This window comes from Ailuropoda melanoleuca, chromosome 10 (genome assembly GCF_002007445.2).
Source record: "Ailuropoda melanoleuca isolate Jingjing chromosome 10, ASM200744v2, whole genome shotgun sequence".
Taxonomy (NCBI): domain Eukaryota; kingdom Metazoa; phylum Chordata; class Mammalia; order Carnivora; family Ursidae; genus Ailuropoda; species Ailuropoda melanoleuca.
Genome location: NC_048227.1, coordinates 91,165,318 through 91,183,186, shown reverse-complemented (window position 1 = coordinate 91,183,186; position 17,869 = coordinate 91,165,318). Strand labels below are relative to the sequence as shown.

At 35.1% G+C, this 17,869-nt stretch overlaps 1 protein-coding gene across 1 annotated transcript in view; it reads right to left on the bottom strand.

The window, feature by feature from the left end:
• Positions 1-17,869, bottom strand: part of ADGB (androglobin) — a 162,908-nt gene that overhangs the window by 110,379 nt on the left and 34,660 nt on the right. Inside the window, exons 6-7 of the mRNA XM_034669608.1 lie at positions 5,826-5,965; positions 3,232-3,318 (exon numbers count right to left, since the gene is read on the bottom strand). Of these exons, the coding sequence (XP_034525499.1) occupies positions 3,232-3,318; positions 5,826-5,965 (227 nt within the window). The remainder of the gene's footprint in view (positions 1-3,231; positions 3,319-5,825; positions 5,966-17,869) is intronic.

Here is a 17,869-nt window from a genome sequence, read left to right as displayed (position 1 = left end):
CCATAAAAAAAGATAGAAATCTTTCCATTTGTGACAACTTGGATGGATCTAGAGGGTATAATGCTAGACGNAGGAAAATGCCAATATGAAGAGATATGTGCACACCTGTGTTTACTGCAACATTATTTACAAGAGCCAAGATACGGATAAGGAAGGTGTGGCATATTATACATATATATGTATGTTGAGTATGAATATGAGTATGAATATATGAAAATTACTCATCCATAAAAAAAGATAGAAATCTTTCCATTTGTGACAACATGGATGGATCTAGAAGGTATAATGCTAGACANATAATGCTAGACGTAAAAAGTCTGACAGAGAAAGACAAATGCCATATGATTTCATTATACGTAGAATGTAAAAAACAAAACAAACAAAAGAAAACAGAAACAGACATATAGGTACAGGAAATAAACAGTTGGCCATTACAGGTGGAGGCATTAGGGGTGGAGTGAAATAGGTGAAGGGATTAGAGGTACAAATTTCCAGTTATAAAATAAATAACTCACGGTGATGCAACATACAGCGTAGAGAATATAGTCAATAATATTGTCATCACTATATTGTAACAGATGGTAACTAGACATCACGGGATCCTTCAGTAACATATACAAATGTTGAATCACCATGATGTATGCCTNAAAGAAAACAGAAACAGACATATAGGTACAGGAAACTAATAGGATATCGTATGTCAATTATATTTCAGTTTTAAAAAGCGAGGTGACCAAGTGCTCTATTCCAGATGAACTACACCAACATTAGAGAAGTGTGCCTAGAAACGAATCATTTCATTTGAAATTGACTTCTTGTATCACACAGATATATCATTGATTGTGTTTCTGTTATATGGAGAGTCAAAGCCCTTCTTTTTCCTTTTTAAATGGAAAAACTGCATTAATTGAAGGAAAACCTGAGAGGCAAGGTCAAAAATTGCACATAGACCAGTGGTTCCCTTTGGTACTCCCACAGGAGAGTGGAAGGGAAGGTGTCTGTTGGCGATGCCACAGAACACTTTTGTCCTAGCTGATTTTCACATGGAAAAAAAGTTCTAATCGTCAATCTGAGTTTGGAACTTCAGCACTCTAATTCTCCTTGATCCTGTAAACCATGAACACTACTGTAGGTCCCTCAGAGGCTTTCTCTTCACATTCTAAACCTTCCTGGCAACAGAAACGTCCCACTCCTGAACATACTTGTGGCTCTGAGAATATTGTTCTCCTGCTTCACTGGCCCTCTCCTTCCTTTCCTTCAAACAAACCCGGTCAATAGTAAAGGTTCAGACCAAGTCAGAACACCCTCCGTGAAGCCCTCTTGACCCCCTGCAGCCTTGGCTAGACGGCGATTGATGACACATTCAACTTGAACGTTTCTTGACAATCATCTATATACTATTTCATGACATCCTTTTCATTTAATATTACATAGGCATGCATAAATTTATTTTGTAATTTGACAGTATAATTGTAATTTAAAATTATATGAATAATGTGGCGGAATGTTCCTAGGAAAAAAACTCTACAAATCATGACATACATAGATCAAAGCATGTATTTTTTACTTTTTAGTTGTATTTAGGAGAAAATTGATAAATTTGAATGTTTGGCTCAGTCTCACTTATTCTTCTTTAGAATTTTCCCCATTTTCAAAGGTTGATTACCAATTATCATACATGCATCTAGATAATATTAAATAATCTAGTGACAGTCACTAGAGAGGGAAAGAAACTTATAGTAATTATGACTCTACAGTACAGTAGCTACTTTTTCTATCACTTACTCACTTACTTTGGAACAACCCATATAGAATAGGTCATTTTATCCCCATTTTTCATATGAAGAAATTGGAGCCCAGAGAAGTTACGTTACAAAATTCGCACAGCTTGAAACTGAAGTGTCAGAACACAAATCTAGCTATATATTTCTGACTCCAAAGCTCAAGGTTTCCCCCCTTATATCATTTTCATAGAAATTTCATAAGCAACCATAAATTCATGCAAATTGAACATCTAAAACTGCTCAAAATTTTATTATTAATTTTAAGGTAGTCTATGAACACTTTTCAATTTTCATATATGATCAGAGTATGATTCTGGCAAGAGACAATTTATAATTTCTAATTGACTAATTTTCTAGTCTTATTTATTTTGACTTCCTATTTCTTCACCACCTTTCAATGGACTTCTGAGGATTTCCTGTCTCCGCTATCTCTATTCACTATCACATGGGAAAAATTAAGACAAAATTATAAGCATTCCATCAACGCTAAAGATAAAAATTTTAAAAAGTGCATAGTTTTAAATTTCATTCTGTCTCTACTTCCCTCTACTAACATTGCCCATAGTGTTTCAAGAAATATTCTCTTCTCTTAGATATCAGAAAAGGATTTTCCATGAGAAGACCTATCTAGACCTTTGCCTAAAATAAAAACATAGGATCACCTCTCCCTACAGGAAAGCTGTCCCTTGAGGAAGGGGTCTACTCTTCCATTTTTCCCCCTGTATATATGTTTATTTAAACCAAAAAACAGCTAGTTTATCCTGCTGAAATGATGTTTCAGATGGTAGAATCCAAGTTACTGGGGACTGAATTTAATCTCCTCTAACGTGGACCTTTTGAGAATGGTACCTTTCCAATACGAATCAAAGACCAGAGATGATCCAAATTGATAAATGTGTTATGGATTTGATCTTTTTATAAAAACCAAACCACTCTGGGCTTCAGTTTCCTCATTTGTAAGGACACATACCGAGCTGATGAGGTCATATGAATGACTAAACAGTATCTTCAGGACTGTGGTTTTTAATTAGAAATAATATATTAATGTTCGTAATGCCTAATAGGTGTTTCACTATTATTAGTTATTTCCTAATATGTTCAGTTAATTAAAAGTTGCCTTTATATTTCCATATTGAATAAGTGTAGTAGCTGAATAGGTGTAAAGGGACGCATGTAAATATTGTACCATAATAAAGAATTAACATTGTTTGCATATTTGTAATTCAGATATTTAAAGATTAAATTCACAGTCTTCTTAAGGAAACAGAATGTATCCTGAAATTCTAAAGGAGTTTTATACGACACTATAAAATATTATGTTCACAAATATTTTGTAAAATGTGTCATTTCTTGAAATTTTCTTAAAGATTAAGAATGTTTTGGTTCAAGAAACATTCCCAGGGAAGAAAGAAAAAAAATATATGAAGAACTTAATGTTAAAACCTACTGGAGAGAGATCACTTCTGGTAACCATCCTGTAAGTGCATGGATAACAGTGAACTCCCCTAGTTCTCTCCTCTCTGCTATATGGATGCTGAAAAGGCAAATGCACAATAGTCTAGTTAGTCACATTTGAAAATAGAGAGGTATATAAGGACTAGGAATCTTCAACAAACAGTGGTATAGCAATAAAAATGTAGGGGTCATAGTGGTTACATATTAGAATACAAGAAAATACTACTCCACCTGCCAGATGATTTGTTTTGTTAAAGCGTTTAAAGAGATCCAAAGATAAAATTTCATGTTTATTTTAAAAACATGCTAAAGCCTTATTTTAAAAAGATATAAATTAATATTCATGTCATATACACAAAACATATTCACATATTATAAAATATGTAAATTTAGATGATATATATTTTATATATTCAAAATACTAACATGTTCTTTAAAAAATAGAACAGTATCTTTTATCTTTCTTATTTCAGTTATTATCCTAAGACACCTATGAGGCTGTGTATTAAATCAGTCTCATACATGGCAAGTCAAGATGGACATCAGATATCCCTAATTAAATCCTTAGATAATTTCAGAGAGACTAGAAACATCTTCTATCGTATAAAAGAGATCTGCCACCATAGCATAAAGTCAAATGAGATTATGAATGACCAAATATCATTCTTCCCAATTTAGTCCTTCTGTTTTCTGAAGTGATTAGTCTATTTACATTAACACACATAAATGCCATACCCCCATTGTGGCCAGGGGTCACAACTTCAGTCCACCAGGTACCAACAGGGGAGATTGATGGGATTGACTGTACGTGTCCTTTTTCAGAAAGAAATCTTACTATCTTAGTCACATGTTCTATCATTTATAAACTTGCATTGGTTTGTTGTTTATAGATTATGAACTTTGATGTGTCTACATATGTCACAGATAACAAAAATCTCTTGGGGTAGTTCACAGTTTAGTCTAAGCTCCTCTGCGGATAATCAGATTTAGGAAACAACTGTGTAAACCTCACAAAGATAATGTTATGTCCTTTGCATAGCTCACAATGATGTTGACGTAATTATTACATGCTAATTTTTAATATGGAAAGCTAAAACTCATATGAAAATAATTGCTGTATACTATAAATCTGAGAAAAGTGTATAAACAAATGTGAATTGTACCACACAGTACAGGTGTCCACTAGAAAGCTTCAGAAATGTCTCACATTTAGTCTGGTCCTTTATTTCCTTGCGGATTTATCTATTTTTTAAAATAACAATAATCCTATTTCTTAGGTTGCTATAAAATTCTATGGAACTGTAGCTTTAAGAAAGACAAAATGCCACTCCAATTTCCAGGTCACAGGCTTAACGCTTCACTGATGTTAATTCAGCTCCAATTCTCAGAACTTCATTAGGTCTGAGAATTAAGAACATGAGGAACATCATTTTCTTTCAAAACAAACAAATATAGCTGTCACCAGGGTGAATACTTAGTACTATTCAGCTACCTAGAAAGGTATGGGCTGAGTTCTTCAAAAAATCATTGAAATTAAAAGTTGTGAGCTGGGTGCAACAAATTCCAAACAGAAAATCGGGTTGGTGAGAGAAAAGAGAGATGACAAGGATGGCCATAGGAGTGGCTGGTTTTGTTGTGCAGCCTTGGGAAAGAAAAAGGAAGTGAAGCCAAAGGAAAATCCACAAAAAGCAGGGTGGGCTTCTGAAGGACAAGCCTCTGCTTCCCAAAGGGGAGGAGGCTGAGCTTTGAGCAAAGGGCTGACCTGGTCTTTGTTAGAACACGTGGGTGTTCCATTGGGAAGAAGACGCTGTCACACCCTGCAGGAGGGTGAAAGGTACCAAATTCAAGCTGGTGAAGTGTATGTGAGAATTCTCCCACTGAGAAATGATACGAAGTTGCCAGGCCTTTGCAACTTAAGCATCTAAGCTATTTTTGCATGGCTGGGGTGGGGATGGTTTGACCTAGGTGGAAGCCAAGAGAATGAACATGACAGACATGTCTCACTTACACTGAGGCACAAGACATGCAGGAATAGAAGACACAAGCAGATTTCACAAGGGTATTGAAGCAAATATGAGTAGTTTTCATCACAAATGTATTAAAAGGGACCATTGTTACCAAAAACACGAGGAACATACTGACATCCTTCAGAAGAGTTCAGGTTTTCAAGGTTAGTAAATTATTGCTGCACTTACAGAACCTAAAACTTGAACTGGATTCCAGGGTATATTATTTGGTATTTAGATGAACCAATATTTCCCCCTACAAAACAACTTCTTTCTCAAACTAACCTGAAACATTATTTTTCATGATTACTTGCCATTCATGGTAAGAAAACTTTGGATATAAAATAATTTTTGAGTATTTTCTCTTGGGAGAATGTTGTCTTATTGCTGGCTAACTCAATATTTCAAATTAGTGGTTTTGGCATGTTCATTTTTATATTACAATATTTACATTATTTGGAAAGAAAGCTCATTTAAATTGATTTAAAAATAACAAAGCTATATGTTATAGACGTAGAGCTGTTTGTTGTCTTTTTGTTTTTATATAAGTGAGTGATTGATCATTCTTCCTTCTACATACTCAACATTTGCCAGCTTAATGATTGCTTTACACAGAAGCATTGGCCAGAGCTCAAATTCATAAGTTGTGGCTGGAAGCAATAGATTGTTGAATTCATCAAAAGGCAGAAAGTCATCAATAGTTATCTTTCTCCAGCAACCCTAAACAGGAGAAGAAAGGAACACATCAGTGACTTACATTATTTTCTCTCATCCATTATTGTCCACCACTGACTATTTTATGTAATATCAGCACATCCCTATCTATACCGATAGTGTCACTATTTCTGAGGTCTTGTAAACACATTCTTGGGTGCCTTAGCCTACATAATGCAGTAAATTAAAGTGTTGCCAATAGCAGAACCAAAACATTATACAGCCATAGATAACTTTGGCCATAATTAAATAACTCAATATAGTCGTAACACCAATTCTCCAAATATAAGTAATTATTGTTTATCCTGCTACACTCAGTGAAATTAAACTTCCAATTACCAGATTACTTCTACTCCTAATTAAAGATCTAATCCTTAACATGAAGCTATTTAATACCTCATTTAATAAAATCATGATATATTTTCCTGTATACATACTACTTCACAATTAAAAGTTTAAGACAAATGATAACATTAATGATTATGAAGTCAAAAAACTACATATTTTTTTAATTTTGGCTTTACATGTGAAATCTTATCATGGATTAATTCTTTTGCCCAAGAAATATTTTCAGCAGTGATGCAAACATCTTGAACCTAAAGATCTGCAAACGCATCCCCTAAACCATCGCATCGCTTAGAGTCTAGTGAGGGAACACGTATATGCCAACAATATCAGACGTAATATGCTCAAAGTGTGCGAGGACCAGAAAACAAGGTGTGACAAATACTGCTTGTGGAAATCTTCACAACAAGGTAACATCTGAACTAATGATTCAAAGAACAGTCTACTTTTCCCAAGTATATAGGAGCATTAGGGTGAAACATGGTTTCTCTGCATGGCATGTCTAACTCTGAGCTCATATTGCCCTCTTTAGTGGTTGTGTGTCTTTCTTTCTTCCCTAAGAGATGATGTAGGGCAAGACAGGGTTAAAGCACAGGTGTTTAGACTCTCTTTTCTAATTTCAGATGATAAGACCCAAAGGAATACCCAGTGAAATAAGTCAGACACAAAAGGACAAATATTGTATACGTCTACTTACATGATAATCTGGTGAAAAACAAATTTGCAGAGACAAAAGGCATGATAGAGGTTACCAGGGATGGGGAGAAGATGGGGATGAAAAATTATTGTTTAATAGGTACAGAGTTTCCGTTTGGGATGATGAAAAAGTTGTAGAAGGAGATATAGTCTTGATGGTTGTACAACCTTGTAAAACTATGTAATGCCTCTGAATTGTACATTTATAACGGTCAAATGCTAAATATTACATTATATATATTTTACCAAAATAAAAAACTAATAATAGAAGCTCCCTTTCTACACTTTAATTTTCAACAAAAATTTTGAAGGAACCAATTGGATCCCTATGAAGGAAAGTTTTAAGTCAACATAGGAACTTAAGTTAAACCAACTCAATGAATATCATCTGCTTCCAGCTGATCAATAACATATTTCAGTTGAGAATGCTTTGATTGCTAAATACTATTGAACTGTACAGTATAAATAGATGAACTGCATGGTATGTGATTGCATCTCAAAAAAGCTATTACGAAAAATATACTGGGATAAGTGTTCAGTGTTACATATCTAAAACTTAATTTAATTAGAAATAAAAATTTTCTTTGGAATTTTTTAAATTCTTTGATACTAATACATTGGTTGGGTTGCTCCTTAAAGTTTATGAAGAAATTAAATATTATATATATATAGGGGCAGCTGGGTGGTTCAGTCAGTCAAGGATCTGCCTTCAGCTCAGGTCATGATCTCAGGGTCCTGGGATGGAGCCCCATGTTGGGCTCTCTGCTCAGAGGGGAGTTTGATTGTCCCTCTCCCTCTGCCCCTCCACCTCACTCGTGCTCACTCTCTCTCTCTCAAATAAATAAAATCTTTTAAATATATATATATGTAAATATTATATAATATACATATTATATATATGTGAAGTCATCATAGAATATTGAATTTATTTATTTGAGTCCTTATCATAGAATACTGAAACATTTTTACAACTTTTTTTAAACTGCATGTAAATGATGTACATTGGGCAGTTTTTACTGAGTTTACTGTGTTAACACCACATAATTTTAAATGACTATCAAAATGTTTAATTACTTAGCATGTTTATGAAGAAGGATGTCTCCTTTTTTAATATAAGTTACCAAGTTACTTTAGAATGCAGTCGTGTTCAAATTTTAATATCTCCCACACTTGATTACTAGGTCAAAATAACTCAATAGCTACATAAGTTTATATCCTCTTCCTCCTATGACTACGCTAAAGGGAGAATAAAAAATGCTTTTTAATTAATCACATCAATCACAATTACAAAAGATCAGGGACAGAGATTTGAGCAAATACCTGAATGAGCATAATTATATAGATAGGATAGAAGCCCCGACTGCGCTCCCCCCACCTTCATCTCAGTGACAAGTCTTGCCTCTCCCACACAGGGCCTGAAGGTGGAACTCTGACTTCCTTGCCTGTCCTGAAGTAAACAAGGCAGTTTCTCTCCCCAGTGGAGTGAGTGGGCAGAATTATGACTTCCATCCTCCTCCTGAAGTAAAGAGGAAGTGCTTTCTGCATTAGTAGAGCCAGTTGGAGGAACTCTTATTTCCACACTCTACCCAGGCAGGAATGAGGTGGTAGCATTCCCCCTCCCCTGGTAGTGCTCAGGATGTGGGATGGAGTCTTATCATCTGGATAACAAACAAGAGAGGCAGAGCGAAGTGGCACAGGCTTTAGAAACTAAATTAACATTTGAAACACAGCCCACAGAAGTGAGCCAGGATGTACACTCTGAATCTAAACAGGTTGACTACGTGCTAAAATGAAAAATTTAAGTAGAAAACAGTCATAAAATAGAACACTAAAAATGTCCAGGAAACTGTCCAAAATTACTCATCATGCAAAAACCAGGAAAATCTAAATTTCAATGAGAAAATACAGTCAAGAGACCACAGTGCCAAAAGGACAGGGAATTTGGAATTTTTAGTTAAGAAATTTAAAGCTCATGTCGTAAAAATGCTCCAGAAAGCAATTATGAATACTCTTGAAACAAATAAAAAATAGAATATCTCAGCAAAGAAACAAAAAAATATATAAAAGGAAATAACCAGAAATTTTGAACTTAAGCAAACAAAACTTTCATAGGGAAAGATCGATAATAGGATGCAAATGGCAAAGAAATTAGTTAGTTCAATAGAAATTATGTACAAGGAAAAGTAGATTTTTTTTAAATGATAGGAACCTCAAAGATCTGTGAGACAATGAAAGAAGATATAACATGCATGTCATCAGAGTCCCCAAAAATGAGGAAAAAAGAATGCAGGGCTCAAAAAATATTTAAATGAATAATGGCTGAAAACTTTCCAAATTTGTCATAAGACATGTCTCTACAGTTTCAAGATGCTCAGAATATTCCAAAGAGGATAATCTTAAAGAAATCTACACCCAGACACCTCAAATTCAAACTTCCGAAAATCTGAGACAAAGAAATAAGCCTTAAAACAGCTAGTGAGAAAAGAACACTGGATTACTCTTCAGAAACCACAGAAGCCAGAAGGAAACATCCAACTAGCTGTCAATGCTGAGAAAAAAGGCCTACCAACCCACAACACTCTATCAGTGAAAGTATCTGTTAGGAATAAGGCTGAAATAAAACATTTTCAGACAAGGGGCACCTGGGTAGCCCAGTTGGTTAAGAGTCTGACTCTTGGTTTCAGCTCAGGTCTGGTCTCAGGGTTGTGAGGTGGAGCCCCAAGGTGTGCTGTGTTCAGTGTGGAATCTGCTTGAACTTCTCTTTCCTTCTTCCTCTGCCCCTCCACCCTGCACTCTCTCTCACTGAAATAAATAAACCATTAAAAATATTTTTTTTCAGTCAAAAAATGTTAAGATAGTTTATTACCGGAAGATTGGCCCCCAAAAGGATGGTGAAAGGAAATTCTTTAAAAAAAGAAAAGAAAAGGAAATGGAAGAAATCTTAGGACATAAGGAATGAAGAAAGAGCAAAGAAAAATATAAACACCTATATGGACAAATACAATAAAGAATTCTTCATCTTTTGAGCTTTAAAAATTATATTTAACATTTAAAAGCAACATTTCTTAGTAGGTTCTGAATATGTATAAAGAAAATATCTTCACAGCTATGCTATAAAGGGAGGGGGATAAGGGGGCCCAAATGGTGGTAAAGTATCTATATTCCAATCTAAGTGGCAAATGATGCTATTACTGGACTGTGATAAACTAAGCATGTATATTCTAATCCCTAGAGCAACCACTAGAAAAAAAAGTAATACATAGAGATATACTCAAAAACACTAGAGATAACTCAAAATGGAATCCCAAAGAATGTTCAAGAGATAGACAGGAAAAAACAGATACAAAAAAATAAGTAAATAACAGAAGTAACAGAGTATACAAATAATAAAATGACAGACTTAAATCCCATTTATATCAAATGGAAATTGCACACAAATTAAAATGTAAGAGTAACTTGGATATACTTATAAAAATTAAGAGTTTGTATATAATTGAATAATTCCACATGTAGAAATCCCAGAAAAAATAGTCATATAAATGGGCAAAGATATATATACAAAGATGCCATTTTACAGAATTATATTGGTAAAACACTGGTCATAATCTAAATGTCAAGACGAAATTAACAAAACATGTATAATTATTGTTATATTCAAACAAAGGCGTACAAGGTAGATCAATATATATTAGCATAAAAAATGCTCATAGTTAGGGGAAAAATACATTACAGAACAAGAAGTACCGTATGATTCCATTGTTGCTATAAAATATATATAGTAGGTTTACATATATTAATAAGAAAAAAGTTTAGGAAAATACACAGAAATCATTTTTGTGATTGTCTATGTAGGCAGAATCATAATGAATTTTCATTCTCTACTTTGAACATTTTAATAATGTTTGAACTTGTTTTAATAAAAGCATTTATAATGTTAATAATAATGAAATAACAAAAACATTTCTATTTTGGAAAAAATAATTTAACGATAGAAAAATAATTTGTCATGGTATGTCTTGAAAACACTGTTGTTCAAGTTTAAAGAACAAAAATGTCATTGGGTGGGAGAGAGTTTGTTTCAAATGCTGGAGTGCAGGATTTGGCCAGAGACTCGTCTCAGGGGGTCTGGGATGTGTCTGGGGAAGCACAAAAAGGTAGTTCTGGGATTTTCTGCACCTTCCTATCTAAGAAACTCCAAATTCAACAATAATTTTGTGCTTAAAAAGATGTAAGGGTCTAGGAGAAACAGAAGTTAATACATTTTTTATATCAGTAGATGGATGGCAACTGGAGAAAATTATTGGTCCCAATGTGTGTGTTTTCCCTGTTTATTCAGAGACAGATGAAAGCACTGGGACACTCACAGCAAGGTTGCCAAGAGCAATTTACGTGTTTTGAGTGAAAAGCGCTCACTTAATTGCTTCTATCAAGGACCGCAAGGAATGCTGGAATTGGAAAGTACCTGAAAGGTTGCAGGTGACCCCAGTAACAGTAATATCACTTCCGGGTGAAAGAAGAGAGGAACTTCTCTGTTCTATAACAGTTTTTAATGATACTCAGCAAAAATTTGTCTGACTGATGTCAAAGAACCTTGATGCTAGGTTCTTAGGATCCAAACTGAAAATAGTAGAAATACTTTCATGGGAAAAGCATGATATGCTGGTGTAAAGATCTGCACTTTAAACTTCACACAGAGAATTTCTGACAGGTTGGTTTGCTTCAAAGAATGGTTAAGATAAATGGTTGGAGGGAGAGCAGGAAAGGGGGAAAATATATATATACGCAATAAAGCAGCGAAGGAAAATCAATGGCCAGTAACAAAAAGATAAGCAAGCAGCAAGGGGAAGAGGACTCAAAGCGTAGGAGATGTGACAGGGCAAGGAAGATAATGTAGAACGGAGATATGTCCAGCTCGTTATACTGTATCAAGCAGTAGATGGTAACAGAACTTATTGTTATGAATATGTTTCTTAAATATTTGAAGTGAAAAGCAAAGGATAGACATATAAATACTGAACTAGAAAAAAATCAAAAATTATATTGCTTATGTCTAGAAAAGGATTTTTAAAAAGAAAAAAAAAAGTTTATCCTGTCAGAAAGAATTTACTCTAATTCTTTACTACGCCCATCATGCACACAGGTGTTGACTTAGCCCTACCACCTGGGAATTAGGTAGAAACAGGTAAAAATTTTTGCCCCTAGCCCAGAGAGAACAAATTTTCACCTACCAGAAAACCATTTCTCTATAACATGAATGCAGTCTCTAAGACAGCAAAGTCCTTGTTTTCTGCCCTGTAAAAATTGCATCTATCTATTTATTATCACTTTCTATATCCTTTCAAGGAGTCCAATTCCAATTTTAAAAAATAGACAAAAATAGAGGAGCATGAGAGTATTGTAATCTGACTTGTGTATTTACCTTACAAAAAGAACTTTAGGTTGTATTTGCAGATTACATGACACTATACATAGAAAATCCTAAAGACTTTATTGCAAAACTATTAGAAGTAATAGATGAGTTCAGTAAACTTGCAGGATACAAAATTAATATATAAAAATCAGTGTGTTTCTAAACACTAATAATGAAGTAGCAGAAAGAGAAATTAAGACAATAATTACATTTACAATTACACCAAAAAGAATAAAATACCTAGGAATAAACTTAATGAGGTGAAAGACCTGTACTCTGAAAACTATAAAACACTGATGAAAGAAATGGAAGATGACACAAACAAATGGAAAGATACTCCATGCTCATGGATTAGAAGAATTAATTTTGTTAAAAATGTCCTTGCTACCCAAAGCAATCTACAGCTTTAATGCAATCCCTATCAAAATACCAATAACACTTTTCACAGAACTAGAATAAATACTGGTAAAATTTGTATGGAACCACAAAAGACCCTAAATAGCCAAAGAAATATTGAGAAAGAAGAACAAAGCTAGATGTATCACAATCCCAGATTTCAGGTATACTACAATCCTTAGTAGTCAAAACAGTATGGTACTGGCACAAAAAAGACACACAGATCAATGAAACAGAATAGAGAGCCCAAAAATAAACCCATGCTTATATAGTCAGGTAATCTAGACAAAGGAGGAGGCAAAAATACATAATGCATAAAGGACAGTGTCTTCAAAAATGGTGCTGGGAAAACTGGACAGCTACAGGCAAAAGAATGACACTTTCCTACACCACACACAAAAATAAACTCTAAATGGATGAAAGACCTCAAAATGGATTAAATCTGAGACCTGAATTTATAAAACTTCTAGAAGAAAACATAGGCTGTAATATCTTTGACATCAGCTGTAGAAACATTTTTCTGGATATGTCTCCTAAGGCAAGGGAGACAGAAACAAAAATAAGCTATTGGGACTACACCAAAATAAAAAGCTTTGCACAGCAGACAAAGCCATAAAAAAGGGCAACATACTGAATGGGAGAAGATAGTTACAAATGATATATACAATAAGGAGTTAATATCCAAAATATATAAAGAATTTATACGAGTCAACACCAAAAGATAAATATCAATTAAAAAATCGACAGGGAATCTAAATAGACAGTTTTCCAAAGAAGACATACAGATCACCAGACACATGAAAAGATGCTAAACATCACTCATCATCAGGGAAATACAAACCAAAACCACAATGAAATATCACTTTACATTTGGCAGAATGGCTTGAATAAAAAAGATAAGAAATAACATGTGTTGGAGAGGTTATGGAGAAAAAGAAACCCTTGTGCACTATTGGTGGGAATGCAAATTGGTGCAGCCAATTTGGAAAACAGTACAGAGGTTCCTCTAAAAATTAAAAATAGAAATCCCGCATGATCCAGTAATTCCACTACTAGAAAAACAAAGAAAACTAAAACACTAATTTGAAAAAATATATGTGCCCCTATGTTTATTGCAGCATTATTTACAATAGCCAAGATATAGAAGTAACCCAGTGTCCATTGATATATGAATAGATAAGGAAGTTGGATACACACACACACACACACACACACACACACACACACAATGGAATATTACTCACCACAAAAGAGAATGAGCTCTTGTTATTTGTGACAACATGGATGGACCTAGAGTGTATTATGCTCAGTGAAATAAGTTAGCCAGAGAGAGACAAATACTATATGATTTCACTTATAGATTCTAAAAAAACAAAACAAATGAATAAAATAACAAATAAACAAAAAGCAGAAAGAGACCCATGAATACAGAGAACAAACTGGTGATTGCTAGAGGAGGAAGTGGGAAGATGGGAGGATGGGCAAAATGGGTGAAGGGGAGTGGGAGATACAGTCTTCCAGCTATGGAAGGAATAAGTCGTGGGAATAAAGATACAGCATGGGGAATATAGTCAATGATATTATGAGAGTTGAATGGTGACAGGTGGCAGCTACATTTATGGTAAGCATAGCATAATATATAAACTTAATGAATCGCTCTGTTATATACCTGAAACTAATGTAACTTCTGTGCCATCTACACAATAATAATAAAAAAAAACCTTGTAGATTGGGCCAATATATGAATATAAGAAATACACATTTAAGCAAAATGCCTGAATAAAGAAAGCATCTAGAAGGCTATAGCTTCTTATATATTTTACATATACTAATGAATTCACTAAGAGGATGGGGCATGGGATGCTCCATACTCAGTGCTCTGGAAAAAAATGAAATAGGGATAGGTGAGATAAGTGTTAGGATTTCAGATATGGTATAGAGTAAAGGCCTCAGAATGACCATTTTTAACACTAAAACCAGAAGATACTCAGGCATTGGCTGTTGTGTTCTAAAACAAAAAAATATTATCCAAGTATTTCATATGTAAGCAAATTATCATTCATATAACAATCATATTTAAAGGAAAATAGACCTCAATATCTAAAATTACCCAAAATATACAGCATATATATTCTAAGTGAATAAAATTCTGGAATACATATTCCAGCTGAATGAACAATAAATCAAAATAAAATAAGAGAGGAGAAGGTGTAGCAGGATGATAAGCACTAAACCCTTTTATAGAGAGCATAAAGAATACATAATTATAAATGTGTTCAAAGATAAGGCCCAACAAAAATGTTTATCCAAAAAGCATGTATGTTGTATGAAAGTGTGTTTGTATGAAAATATTGAAGCAAAAGACATTAGGCAGATTTTGTTCTAAAAAATCAAAACAAACTATAAATTCATAACAACTAAAGCAATATGGTATTTAAAAAGAACAAGAAAAGGGGCACCTGGGTACCTCAGTTGGTTGAGCGTCCAACTCTAATCTCGTCTCAGGGTTGGGACAGAACTCCCCCATCAGGCTCTGCATTGAGTGTGGAGCCTGCTTGGGATTCTCTCTCATTCTCTTCCTTTGCCACTCCTCCCCCATACTCTCTCTCTCAAAGAAAGAAACAAAAAAGGACAAGAAAAATAGTAGAAGAAAATGGAGTCCAGAAACAAACACAAGCCCATATTAGAATGTAGTGTATCATCGAAGTGGTTTTTAAAATTTAGTGGATCAAAGGTACAACATTCAATATATAATAATCCTAGGGCAATTAGCTGAGACTTAGAATAAGAAATAAACCAAGTCTTTATTTCTTGTAGTTAAATCAAAGTCTCAAATATTTTCTTTTCTTTTTTTTTTTTTAAGATTTTATTTATTTATGCGACAGAGATAGAGACAGCCAGCGAGAGAGGGAACACAAGCCAGGGGGAGTGGGAGAGGAAGAAGCAGGCTCATAGCGGAGGAGCCCGATGTGGGGCTCGATCCCAGAACGCCGGGATCACGCCCTGAGCCGAAGGCAGACGCTCAACCGCCGTGCCACCCAGGCGGCCCTCAAATATTTTCTTAAAAAACCAAAAATAGTAGATAAAATAAGGGGACATATTTTTTATATGCTTGAGTTAGTGATATCTAACTTCAAATAACATGAACGCCCTAGACTCAGTATAGAAAAATAATGACATAATCGACTGCATAAAGATTACAAGTCTCGGGTAGAAGATGTAAGGTTAAAAGACAAATCGCAAAGCACTTCTACACCCACATTATGTGATTATCTGCAACACACAGAAGAACACTTGCACTCCATAACAAAACTTTAAATAACCTGTTTTACAAGTGGGCAAAATAGAGGCGATTCAAGAGGTATATAAGGGATGTACAGATTTGATGGAATGCTAGAGGATTGTGCATCAGAACTTGGCAGGAACTAAGCATGTTTCGGCAAAGGACACACAGCAAGGCCATGTTGCAGGAGCAGTGGGACACAGCATTGCCACCATCTCTGTATGTCCCGTCCGTCCTCACATCCTCACATAAGAACGGTTTGGGGGCAAGTCAGAATCTGGTAAGCTGATCACGTGCTTTTCCCCTGGCTCTAGCGAGAGGCAGAAAGAAAAGGATCTGATGCATTGGCTTTCGTAGTGGAAGGTAGCAGCAATGGGAAAGAGAGAAGGAATAAATGAAAGAAGGAAGAATACTAATAGTGTTGAAAATCTACTCCTCAACAGGACTTTTGCTAGATTCTTCTACATAATTATCATATTTTATCTACATCTGTATTCATTCCATGGCAAGTTTGGTGTCTACTCTCTTGAGGGATGTGGTCCCTTTGCCTCTGTGTGCAAGGGGCCCTGAAAGGGACCCTAAAGGGTCTGTGGGGACCATGGGTGTATCTAGAAATGCTGAGAGCCAGTAAAGCTTTTTCTCGGTCTCAGTGAGCAAGAAAATGGCCTTGCACTTCAGCCATGAGCACCAACAAATTGCCTACAAAAATAATTCACGTGGAACACGTTACATCTCAGCCCCCACCAGCCGTTCCTCAGGTGAGACCAGTGACGAACTGGAAGAAGCCCCACTTTTCTCCGGGGCTACTTTGTCTAGACTGCTTAAATGATTGGTTCAGAATGAAATTTCAAATTGGAGTAAATTTTTTTTTTTTTAATTCTCAATCCAAATGGGTTTGGGCTTATGGGGAATCAGTACAGTTAAAGAGAAATAAATCACAGTTTCTTTGTAAAATGGAATGTAGTGTTAATAAATGTTGGCCTCTGTCCAGAAGGAAATTTGCAAAGAAGGAAGGACGTCAGGAAGCAGAGAAAGAGAAACTAACAGGGTTGGTTTAATATTCTACCGATGCTTCTTTGTAATTCTTAATCATTTTGAACTCACTCCCACCTCAAGTGTAAGCAAATGTGTGGAAAATGGGTGGGGGAGGGATGGGGAGAAAATACCCAGGCATTTGACCTCCTCACTCTGCCAGTGTTTGCCTTCTCTCTGTAATCCCTTAACCCTATCCACAATGCATCTACCTTCTTATTACCATATCCTTATTCTCACTCCTCCATGCACAGTATAACTTTGAGCTCTTGACTGCCAAATCTGCTCCCTGGTTGGTAAATAAGGAAGATAAAGGCATTTAGGAAGTAATTTTCTCTCCTCACACAGTTTTGACTTTCAAAGTCTATTGTCTTGCAGTGAACATCAAAACAAAAATCCTATTTTAGAGATGAGAGGAAAATATTACCTTCTTTACTTTTACCTTCCTGGTGTAATGATCCCTTTAATTCCTAAGCATTGGCCTCTCAGCATTCCCTATCCCAGGAAAGATGGATGGTTCTGGCTCATTGGGGAAAAAGTCATGTTCTTTAGAAATATAGAATGGGATGATTAACTTTTCATACTTTCCCACGTCCTCAAATGTTGAAGAACATTCTTCCTTAGTGACCAGGACCACTTCATGGGTGTACAACCTGTGTAGTCACAAGGAACTTCACACTTAGAAGGACCCTATGCTTTTTATTTAAGTGCGACTATCACCATATTGAAATTCCTAATAATTTTTTAA